The sequence below is a fragment of the Drosophila sechellia genome, chromosome 2L (genome assembly GCF_004382195.2).
Source record: "Drosophila sechellia strain sech25 chromosome 2L, ASM438219v1, whole genome shotgun sequence".
NCBI lineage: Eukaryota > Metazoa > Arthropoda > Insecta > Diptera > Drosophilidae > Drosophila > Drosophila sechellia.
In genome coordinates, this window is record NC_045949.1 from 19,514,761 (window position 1) to 19,527,034 (window position 12,274).

A 12,274-nucleotide genomic window follows, 5' to 3' on the forward strand; every position below is an offset into this window, starting at 1 on the left:
GCTGACACAGAAAGATAACACAGAAGAGTTCACCTACAATTGCTTAAATTAACAGGCACGCAGCGAGATAAAAACTGATAAGCAAATAAACAAACATTGCAATACAAATTAAGCACGCGGAAGCTGCGCCACAAACTATATATTGTTCATTGCCTGGGTGTCCCATTCCCAGGGTATATACATATGTACAGATGTATCTGATTCCCAGGGAGAGTTGCTGCTATAAAGTTACTCGTCACCAGAGCCACGCGAATAATTGCAAAATCAGCAAAACACTTCAGGGGCACCGGGGGAAAATCCGCCATATCAGCTGCCTCACTCTGACACTTTTCTCCTTTCCCCATTTATTTGTTTTCTTTCCATCCACCAAAATAGCTACAAATTAAACTGGCTCCATGGAGATTTGCATAGGTGCAGGGAGATGTGCAACAATGGCCAAAACGCTTAATGGAGCATGTCGAAATGCGATGGGCGAGTTGCTGAATTCAGTTCTACACATGCAAGTGATGAAAAGGTTGACTCAGTGGCGTAGAGTGGCAAAGGGCTTTTCTTAAGATACAACTAGAAGTATAGATACATACATAGTTCCCCGATCTTTAATTTGCATGTTTGTGCCACATGAAAACATACCTTTGCTTATCATCTACTCCATTAGTGCCACCACCAGCTTCAACTGCTTACAAGCAATTTCACTTTATGATCTTTAAGCGGACCGTAAATCACCCCCTAACCACGTCCATGTCCCCTGCAATTGAACCGAACAGTAGCCTACACACAAATTTCACAAACATGTCAAAAAGGGGAACCGAAAATACGGGGTTAATAAAAGACTGTCTGCTGCATTGTGGAGTTTTATTAGGTTTTCTGTTCGTCGCAGTTGTGCAGCTTATAGTTATTCCCACCGAAAGTGGAGTATTTTTTTGGCCAGCGGATTGCATTTCAAAACGCTGGTGGGAAATGCTTTACGATGTTGCCAAATTTCAGCCACGTAAATAGTCCTTTGTTTTCGCTGATTTCCCGCTAATGACTTCGATTCAACATCTCACAAACCAAAAAAAAAAATGTAAACGAATCAGCGCTGACTGTACTGGTTGATGTAAGTTGTGTGGCATCGTTCAGAATGATCCAGGGAAACTCCCTCACGGATCTCCCTCGCACATGGGCTCTCTGTTTTCCGGGCAGCTGTCCCAGTTTTCGGGAGGTGACACCCTCCCTCACGATTTTTCCATTTTCCACATATCGCGTCGCGTGTGTGCGTGGAAAGCGATCAATTAAAATCGGGGAAAGGAGACAAAGGGAATTATACTCGCACGGTTCCCATCATTCCATTCATCCCTACATCCTGGGAAGTATGTGTAATAAATTCTTATTGGAGGGGAGTTACAAACAGCAAACTCCCCCTCAAGGAAAACAATTTATGATTTTCCACTTCCCAAAAAAAGGAGAAGGAACTCAGGGTCGTAGCCTCTCAAAATATTTTAATTGAGAGAATATTGCAATTAATTATGCTGTTATTCCAGCGAACTTTTTGCCAGCATCCTTGATGAAGATTGATTTTTGCAACGACGCCGCTGCAGCGCATAAATTTTCACGCGCAGCTAATCAAAATTAGTCATGCCTGAAAATCGGAGAAGGTGGAGTCCATCGGGGGGTGGGGGAAAGGAAAATTAGTTTTTAATTTGTAATTTTTCGCACACCGACAGGAGTCAACTTTGATGTTGCTTTTGATTTCTAATAGCCGTTTCTCTTTGAACTGCTCGGCTGGCGAGAAAGTGTGAAAATCGTCGAAGGAAAACTGCTCAAGTTTTCCAGTTCAATTAGCCGCCTCGGATCGCCGCCGATCGCACAAGTCCATAACAATTTCCGGCCAAGCGATCGATGGGCAGCCCGAGATACACATGTTAGCAGCAGCTATCAGGAAAGTATCGGGAGAGTATCCCAAGATCGCCAGCCTTTCCCTGAAGACCCCGACTTGCCTGAGCCGATATAAAGGCAGCAATTTTGCTCACTTTTCTGTGATTGAAGTACTCTGGAAATGGCAGTGTCTACTCCAATTTTGTTTGTCGAGAGTTGAGTTGCCGTCGCTTGAATCGAGGAAGAGGAAAACGATGTCAAATGCCTGCAACTCTACCGACTTTGGATGCCGCCAAACAGTCTGTCTCCATCTGGCAGTATACGTATGTTGCCCTGTCGGGTGATTTGCATTTCCCCGTGTTTGATGTAAATGCCATGTAAATATTTGATCAGCCCGGTAAACATATGTGCACTGCACACAGGGCCAGCCCAGAAACACTTAAAGAAATGGGATGGAAGACCGCGGCAAGGGGCACTTAATTAATGAGCGAATTTTATGAGCGGACCCGCGGACCTGTGACCCGCATCGATATGCCTGCTACTGTTCGGGCTAATGACCGCCGAAATCCCAGATATCGGGACCCAGGGCGCCTGTCCGGCATACTTAAGTAGAGTCCCGTTGAGGCGCTACCTGTTCTGCCCACCAGCGGTTGGGAGGGTCGGGTTTAAAGGGTTAAGGCTCGGCTCGGTAGATTCTTCTTTGACTTTCTTAATTGCCGAAAAATATTGTGGTTTACAGCCGAGCCCGGAGAAATGATAATTATGAGGAGAAATCAAGAAAAGATTGTCGAGAGGAAACTATTAAAAAGGAAATTGTCATGGGAAAATAAAGTGTGTTGGGGAATAGCCACAGTCATGCTACGAAGACAAATAAAATTCGGGAGGTATAATTTGAAAACGAAACATTTGTACACATTAAATAAAGGTGAAAATAATTATTATGTACAGTGGTTGAAGAATAGTTCCATTCTTTTGCTTGCAAATAGCAGGGTTAATTTAATCGTGCACTCAATATGAAAGATCTACTGAGTTCAAGTCTCATTCTGTACCTAAGAGTTTACCCGAATGTAACTTGGCTTATATGTTAGACCTTATTATCTTTGTTAAGGATTGCTTATACTTGGTTTCTAACTAGCCAATTTGAATGTTCAGTAAATACAGTGCAAGAGCAGCCTTATGGAATAGATGGACTTCCATAGCCAATGCAATAATTACGTATGTGCAGCTCGAGTCGCTCTCGTTGGCCAAATTGCGGAGTAGCCACCAGCCAAGGTTGCCTGCCAAGTGTTTACCCTATTCAGATGCACCTTTCGTGGACGGCGTGTGCCGGCTAATTGGGCTGCACCTTTGGCAGCAGCTGCTTGCAGCAGAAAGCAGCCGTCCTTGTGGCTTTCTGGCACTCTATAAACTGGCATTAAAGTCGCCCTTTGTCTACTTTTGTTGCTGTTAAGCGAGAGGAGTGGCACCTTTTAAGGCCGAGGAATGCGCTTCAATCATTAATCAGCTGCGACTAATATTGTGGCAGCTGGCAGATGAAACCCATTCCCATTACGATTCCCATTCCCATTCCGCCGCCATGCACATATTTCTAATTGCAGTTGACAAACACTGAACTGAACCCATTGAGCGGGCATCCAACTCGAGCCGCCTGCTCCAGATCCACTCCATGATGGTTCTCGGAAAGGCCAACTCCAACTGGAAACTACCCAGCCCTTTTCTTATCTGGGGCTTCCATTTAGTGCTTGAGTTTCCACGGAAGGCGCTCCCTTTGCTTCTTGAAAATTTAATTATCATTCTCCCAGAACATCACTTGTTCTCGGCGAGGTAGATGAGTATGGATCAATTTGGTGAATTGAAACGATCGCCAGGGGTGGAACCTGTACTGTGTAATTTCCGATGGAAAAACGATTTAATAAATGAGTTGGCTCTGCCAACACTTTTCCCAATGTCCGACCAACTTAATTGACTTTCCTCACTTGATTTACGGAGTCAACATGCGAGTGGGAAATAGGATAAGCAGATGGCGTATCTGAAGACATCCATCAATATGTCCAGACCTTGTTAATCGCATAGAAAGCATCTACGAATCTACCGGAGACAGCCCACTTCCACTTCGCTTTCGAACAAAACTGGAAAATTTGCATATGACTCAAAACAGACCGAGAAACAGGAGTCCATTGTGGAGTCATAAAATAACGAAAAATCCGAATAGCAGCGTCAAGAAATCTAATCAAAACGATAGCCTCTTGAAAATGGGAATCGAGTCTCGGCCCGGTCTGTGGTAAACAAATCACGTCAGCAGACCATTTATCAGTCTTGGCCTCAGTCTCGGTCTTGGCCAGTCTGGTTCGAATGCTTAAAGCTAATGAAATGCAATTGGAAATTTATTGGTTTTCACGGCGATAGGGCTGCGTCTGAATTCAAATTTTCGGCCAGCCGTCCTGTCAGCTGGGGATCTGGAACTTCCACTGGAGTTCCACTCGAGTTGTCCGTAATTACAACTCGGGGCAACTCTTCCTCCCAGTTCGCAGCGGCGGCTGGCCGTCCACTTGGCGGACGGACAACTACAACTACAATGGGGGCTGTAGTATCTGGAATTATTGTACATGCACACAAAACAATGACGACAACTGCACATCAGTCTGTCAGTCTGTTCGGTCTGCTCAGTCCACTCAGTCTTTTCAGCTCAGTCGGTTGGCAACCAGGCTGTGTGCATGTGGCATGCAACATTCGCCGCCCTTTCCCCTGTTGATTATGCTGATGAGTTTTTGGTCTCTGTCATATCTGGCGGCCCCCATCTTCGGCGCTAATAATAATAATGAAAAAGTTTTCCTCTCTCGCATTTTCGGGCCTTGCACTTCTTCTTTTTTTCGGGTAATGTAATGGTTTGGGTTAAGGGGTCGACTGTGTTTATGCTCCTCGAACATGCAGACCAATGGACATTATTACAAAAGCCTAAGCTGCAGCTGGAGCGGATTACTAAAGTGGCACCTCCACTGTAACACTTTACTCAGATGAAAGATGTCAAGGAAAGTAGTCATGGGATTTCTACAGAAAAATGTACTGTATTAAAATCTTTAACATTTTACGGAAAATCAGAAAAAAGCTGCACTTGGATCTTATAAATATCATTTTATCTGCTATAGACAAATATTTTCAATAGCCAGTCATTAAGAAGGCGGAGATAAGCCTGCAGATACTTCACTCCTAGTGCAACTTGCAGAAACTGGCTAAAATCCGATTATCTTCCAACAGCTTAAGTGCATGCAAATCTTAGATTGCTGTCTTCTTATCTCATTAAGCGGCTATTAACTGGCTTGCTGCGCCATTAACTTACATAATTCCAGTTGAGATGGACGTCGTTTTTCCGTACCATTCAGACCGAATATTCGATTGAAAACGTTCTGGCTTTTATATACATCGAATTGACCTTCGTTATGCAATGGCTGGCGATTCCACCCCCAGTGAATTGCTTTTCAGAAACTCGGATGCAGTTGCAGCATCTCGCGCCCCAAGTGACTCTTAATGAAATGCATTAAGTCTATATATAAGGCACTCTGACGCAAAAACTCATTTCCCCATTCGAGCCAGCCTCTCGAGTTACACGGCTAATGTTGTTATATGGTCTACGATATTGCACATCTCGCAGCGTTTGCCAGTGGACGAAGAAAAAGAAACTTAAATTAGCCTCAATTGTTTATAATTTCCACAAAAGTGCTTATGCCGCTGTCAAGTGCGTCGAGTGAGGAAGTGGAGAACGCCGGGGATCGTCTTGCCGCCATTTCGGTCTTCTGGACGATTAAGAAACTCTAGGCTGGTGCGAAACCGGTTTTGCACTAAATAAGTCCACCCGCTTAAAATCAAATCCCCAGTTGGCCCAGACTGCACAGAGAAAAACGCGATTAGCTTATGCAGATTTCTCATATTAAAATACAAAATGAACATTTTGAAGTTAAGACTCAATTGAAGAGTGCAAAGAAAATCCCCCAAAAAACAATGAGTTCATTTATGGATTGAGCATGTAGGCAATGCATTTTAAACATCACTTGTTCGACTGTTTTTTTTTAAGTGTCTAAAGTTCGGCTCATAACGGTGGCTCAGCCCCTTCTTTTATTTTCTGACCCTCTCGCACAGCAGGTTTCGTGCCTAATTAATGCAGGCCGATAAACTTCAGGGTAAGGTTTTAGGTAAAATATGTATGTTCGAGTATAGAAACTTTTGGTTTTGTAGATTGCTGGCGCTCCCTTTGCAAGACCTTTTATTTTTTGCATAAAAACAATAATTGTATAATTTTACTATCGCAGCTCGCTCGCGGAGATAAACATTCGATGATAAGCCGGTTTTTCGGTGGAAACAATTTCGGCGTTTTAGGCGCCGCCGCTGTCAACGAAAAATGTTTTCGCAGCGCTAATTTTCATAAATTTGAAATAGGAGCCATAAAACACTTTAAAGGCGGGCATAAAATTGCTGTTCTCTAATTAATAATTTCTTAGAGTTTATTTGCGTCACGATTTGTTACTTCAACACACCTTGAATGAGCTAATGGCCAAGCTTCTTGATCAGTCGAATGGAGGCAAATAGAGCCCCAACAATTGAGTGGCTCTCAAGTGAATTGATGTTTAGCCAAAAATTATTTCAACCACACACCTCCACTTGTCAAAATTGCCGCCCCAACAGTTCTGAGCTACTTAACTATGCAGTTGACAGCCCAAGTCAGCTTTGCGTTTTTGCGCACTTCAGATGTTTTCTGGCTTTTTGGCTTGGGTTTTTATTTTTCAACCAGTTTCGACGCCATTGAGCACTCAGAATATTTTGGATATTTGCGCCTGACACAATTAGCCAACGAGTTTGGTGCCAGCCAATGGCGTAGTGATCAATGGACGCCCCAATGTCAGCATCACCAGTATAAATAGTTTTCAAGCGACCCCCAGTTTCTCTGTGGAGAACATGTGTTGAGTAGGGAACTCACGCTTTAATCATCAGCAGCTTTATACGAGTATGTGCTCGATTCCATCGCCTAAGCACATTAATCAAAGTTTACCGATCTCTGCTTTTATATTTAAGCGCTGTTTCCTTATATACATACATTTCTGACGAGTCGCAGGCAATTTCCTTTTGAGATTTTGGCTGGCTGATAAGACAGCTCGGCAGCCTCGTTGTCTAGACTTGGGCCCTTTTATTTTTCAGCTGCCTGCCCACAGGAAAAGCACACAAATCTAGACAGACGCGACAGACACTCGCGATAAAGCCGCCAGTTCCCAATCCCAGTTTTGCATTTCGGCGAAAGTTGTCAATGCTGTCAAAGGTGCGTTACAGATAAACTAAAAAGTGGAGGAATAGCAGCAAACGCCTTCGCAGAGAAAACCAGTCCGTTTTTAACCCGTGCCATTTGGCCTCCCTCAAAAGTTCAGTTTTTACTCTTTTAGCATAACAATAGATACCAAATGCACCATTAAATGCCAATGCAAGAGCTGCAATTGCATAAATTTCAATAGACAAAGCCAATTGGCGGGGAAAAATGCCAACAATTAGACGCCCACATGACCCAGAAAAGTCAAATTTCGAAGCGGGAAAAACTCAGACGCATTCCCGATGCCCTGTGGGGGCTTTGGTCTATTGAATTTTGACAAAACTTGATTTATTTTCGCTCGTTTCGAACTAATTTGCACGATTCGTGATTGGGTTGATTGAATTTTTCACCCGGCCAGTGCATCCCAAACTGCGGCCAGTACTGCTTAAACTTTAGCCGCAGGGTGACTCACTGCAGACATTTTCCACTTTTTCTATTTTCCTTGGTCTTTGCATAGGCCATAAATATTACACTTTGTCGCAAAGTCCTAGCCACATTATGTCTGGGTGTGTATAGCATATATTGTATGGTGATTCACACTGCAATCGTCTGCTGGATCTGCATTGAAAGGTTTGATTGATTGCGTTGATAGATTCAAGGAGGAAAAAAGAGTTTTCATTGTGCGAAACGGTTATAACAAAGCACTTAAAAGATTCTCGTCCTAGTAATTTATATTTTTGATGTGATTCTTTGTCCTGATGATCCTAATAAAAATGTTGTCTGTAAGCTCTACTGCAGCGAATAAAACAAGGCTAGTTTGACAACATTTTTCCCAGTAAGTTGCTACAGTTCGTAATACTAGACCACTAATTTAGCTCAGATTCCTGTTCGGAGTGTTGCTCTAATCGCTGGAGAGCGTTAATTTATAGTTAATTTCTTCATTCACATTGAGTAATTCCAAAATGATAGACATTCCGTCGCATCGCCACTCCACTTCCACTCAAAGCAGCCCGCAATTAAAGTCGCTCTTTATTAGAAGCCCCAAACCCAAACCGCAAACCCCCGAGAACCGAGAAGTCCGAGTGTAGCACACCATGAACTGCAATCAAAACAATTACAGCCAATTCACGCAGCGCTAAAAACAACAGCAACTGTCCAGAGCAGTCACAATTGCCACTTCTCACTCCACGAGCACTTCCCAGTCCACTCCCAACTGCAAGACCTACAATAAAAAATAGAAAAAAAATATATTAAAAAAGTAGAAAAAAGAGAAAATCAACAGCAATAAAGCAGAAACATTGAAACGTCGTTCGCAGTATGTTGATGACATTAGAAAATGGTTGTTTATTGCATTTCCTTGTTATTGTTGCCGCTGTCAGCTAACCAGACGCCTGGCCAAATGGCAAACTGGCAAAAGTCCGGCAGACGTCGAGCTGTGGTTTTCTATGTAGCCCCCAGCTCCACAAGGAACCAGAACTCCTTCGTGGCTCCCAAGTGTCATCGAACCGAACCGACAAACCAATTGACAGGCAGACTCAGCCATAGGAATCGGTTTCGATGCGGGATGGGGTATGTGGCGACTCCATCGGATCTCGGGATGCCACATGCTTATAGATATGTTCAAGTGCCGTTTGTGTCAGTCAAAGGTGTCGCGCAGATGATAGAACCCATAACAACCCAGGCTCTCGGCTGAAATGAAATATGAGATATACCATAGTTTTAGGGGGAAGTAAGCATTAATTGTACTTGGTTCTTTAGGTATTTGTATTTAGTTATGGAAGCTGACGTTTAATGAGATACATTTTTGGTATCTAGTCGGTATTTCTTCGGCTTCGTCTTAAAAACTTTCCTTTTCTTTGAATCCCCCATGCATTTAACACCCACTCTAATTTTCTGAACGATCCCAACCTTCAACCAGCCATCGTTTCCATTAGACTGCCCTCCAAAGTGCTGCTCCATCAAGGGGGTCTAAGGTGCGATAGTTTCGCTTTTATTCCACGTTTCTATGGAGGATGTCCGTCAAAATCCGACACAACGTGCGTCATGTGGAATAGATGCTAATTAGGCGCTAATGAGACAACTTGGCCATAGAAACGAACCAAATTTGAGGGACAGGCACGAGTGTGACTTTGGAGCGGAGAAAGATGGGCAGTTACTGGAGTTTGGGGCGTGACTGAGTTGAGGCCGAGTTCGTTGGACCGGCGGCTTCAATTTATGAATCCCAGGCTCAATTAAAAATGATTGATGCAGTCTTATCTCTTAAGTCCCAATGGGGGGCCCTAGCAATGAACAATCGAGTGCGCGAGTGGGGCAAACTCTATGTTTGCTTGCTTATAAATGATAAACCTCAATTTGAATGCCGCAGCAATTAATCAGTGTTTAAAGTGAACGAATACAGAGACGGTCCAGCATGAAAACCATATGAGCATTAGTCCTAAAACTACAGAAAAGAACACAAAAATGTCGGCAGTCAGTGCGAGTAATAGGCCGCCTCCATCGCCGATATCGGTGCCTATATACGATGGCTATGCCACGATACGAGCCCGCGGATTGACCCGATCCCGATCGATAAGGGCGGAATCGGAGAATGGTGCCCAACTCCCGCCGGTCTTGCAGAAACCCCGAAGGCAGAGAACCATTTCCCTGAAGAGTAACTACAGTCTGCCGGGCGGTCAGCCGGAGGAGATTTACGCCAGGGCGAAACCTGTTAGAACGCCGACCATCGGGGATCTGGAACCTATATACACCAATCCCTCGGCGTTTCGTCCACTCTCGGATGCCTCGAGTTCCTCCGGAGGAGGCAGCATGCCCTGTGATTATCAGAATGTGAAGAAGAATTCCCGGTTCTCATTGGATTCGCTGCAGAGTAGTGCCACTCCAAAGACGCCCGACTACAATACTGCCGGTGAGGAGGAGCCCATCTTCCTGTACACTGCACCCGAGAGTCCGAAACGGAGACTGGACAGTGGAATCCGGAGCTCCTATGATAGTTCAGATCGCGGCTGCTACTCGCCATCACCCAGGATGAGCTTCGACATGCAGGAGAGGGACTGTCCGCGTCTAAGACCGCCGACCTTGCGTCACAACTCGGTGGGTTCAACGGGCAATAGGCGTCCCATGACCTTGGCCCTGAACGAGACACCGAGGTCGCCCACGGGACTTCCACCACCGGCGCCAGTTCGTCGGGAAAGCCTTTATGCCAAGCCAAAGATTTATGCCACGCCCATGCGACCGCCGACCAGTCCACGCCTTAATCTGTACGAACTTCCCATTGTGACCCAAAGGAGCAACAGTGCCGAATTGTTGGAGAGGTCCTGCACCAGCCAGAGTCTGGCCACCATCGACCAGGACGAGATGCTGGTGATCCCCAGTGCCATGCCCATGCTGCCCAACGCGGTGGATAGGCGATACCACACCCTGGGTCACATGAGGGTCAAGAGTATGGGCGCTGGACTGCATCGCAACCTGGATGTGCCCACGGGATCTATGCTGGATATGGCCAGCGGTGGCCACTGGCGTTACAGGGCAGGCAACCAGTCCGCCGGGAATATTTACGCCTCTGCCGAGGCCGCAGTCAGCGATCTGAACCGCATGGCTCCGGAGTACATGGATCCGTTGGACTTCAAGATCGGATGCCAAACCACGTTGCGGAGTAAGCCCTTGATTCCCTGGTACGAACTGGCAATCCGCAGGGACTTCAAGCGGCAGTCTTGTCCTCCGATCAGTGGATCCGGCGTAGGAGGAGGGGTCTGTGGATCCTTAACCTTGGCGACCTCGCCTCAGGAGGATCATGAACAGGTGAAGTACAGAACTAATTCAATAATATGGCTAAATATAAAATGTGCAGTTCATCTACATAACATATATGATTCATATACCTCAATTTGGTATTATACTAGCATACATCAACTTCATTGCCTATGACCAACCCATCTTGGAGTCACCTTGTTTAAGGGGAAGTAGGCAAACTGCTTTGAGAAACTCGAGCCATTTGTGAGAGATGAAGACTGCCTCTGATATCCGCTTGACAAACTGCATGCAACATTGGATGCTACAAATTCTATGTGGTTTGTTGCTGCGGTTATGGATTCAATGTGGTGCGTGTTCTGTGCCCGCTGATGTCTTCACCTGGAATTCCTCATCCGGCTTTGGCATTGAGAATGCAGCGCCAGCTCCAGCTGCAGCTCATCGAATATGGCCAAGCTATGCAGGAGCAGTGGGCCGTGGACATGAACCCGACGGCAAGTTGGGACTAAAGTGGCCACAGAATACCTGGTGAGGAGCGAGTCCCATTCAGAGTTGCCACAACTGTCAGTCGCCGTTAGATGCGATGCTTTTGTGTGCTGATTTATTTAATCAAAGTTGCATGAGCAGCCCGGCTACGGAGGACTTTGGGCACGGGTATATTTGGCCTATTAAGCCGGCAGGCCAGGCTGAGTCTTCACCCATTAGTTTCACGTCCCATGGATTACAGTTGGCGAGCGATTGGCTTTTAATCCCACGACGACGGCACAGTCGCATCTGTAGCTGCTGTCTCTGCAGTGGTGGCCCCAGTCGCTGATGACCAAAACCGATGACCTGGTTTCGTGGAACATGCTATTGATATGTCCACGAAAGAAATCAGACATCGATGATGGGGTCTGCTGGCCATTGGAATGCCCTGCAGTGGCGATATTGATGTTGAAATCCACACTCATTGGTATTGACGAAGGCTTTTCTCTCACCTAGGAGGCTGTTTTAATATCGTAGTAATGGTTATTAAGTATTACTAATCTGCCTAGAATACATGCTCTTAGATGTTACCCTTTCATAGTAAAGTACATCTTAGTATATCAAAGATCACCATCTATTATAATTGATAGACCCATAAAAGAAAAAGCTCAGCATTAAGGCTAGGCCACTCAGTGGCCGCAATTTAATCCGCAAATGTTGAATGAATTAAGAGGTCTGAGGAAATATGCCCATTTATACCAACCTATATACCCAGCTCATTCCGAGCGGCAATCCAACATCAATGGCGAAGCACTAAAGACAACAAAGCCGAGTGACTTCGTCGCCAATTGCGGGTCCAATCAATGTCAACTTTCAAAACAAATAAAGTTGCCATTAATGCCGCACGCTGAGTACGTT

General features: G+C 45.2%; 1 protein-coding gene across 7 annotated transcripts in view; it reads left to right on the forward strand.

The window, feature by feature from the left end:
• Positions 1 to 12,274, forward strand: part of LOC6614747 (protein sickie) — a 149,645-nt gene that overhangs the window by 127,002 nt on the left and 10,369 nt on the right. Inside the window, exon 2 of one of the 7 annotated variants that reach the window (XM_032714011.1) lies at positions 9,510 to 10,942. The exons of 5 other annotated variants lie outside the window; for them this stretch is intronic. In XM_032714011.1, coding sequence (XP_032569902.1) covers positions 9,566 to 10,942 — 1,377 coding nt within the window. In that variant the 5' untranslated portion in view covers positions 9,510 to 9,565. Of the gene's footprint in view, positions 1 to 7,469; positions 10,943 to 12,274 lie in introns of those variants that run through there. One more of the 7 variants, XM_032714012.1, reaches the window with a different exon arrangement.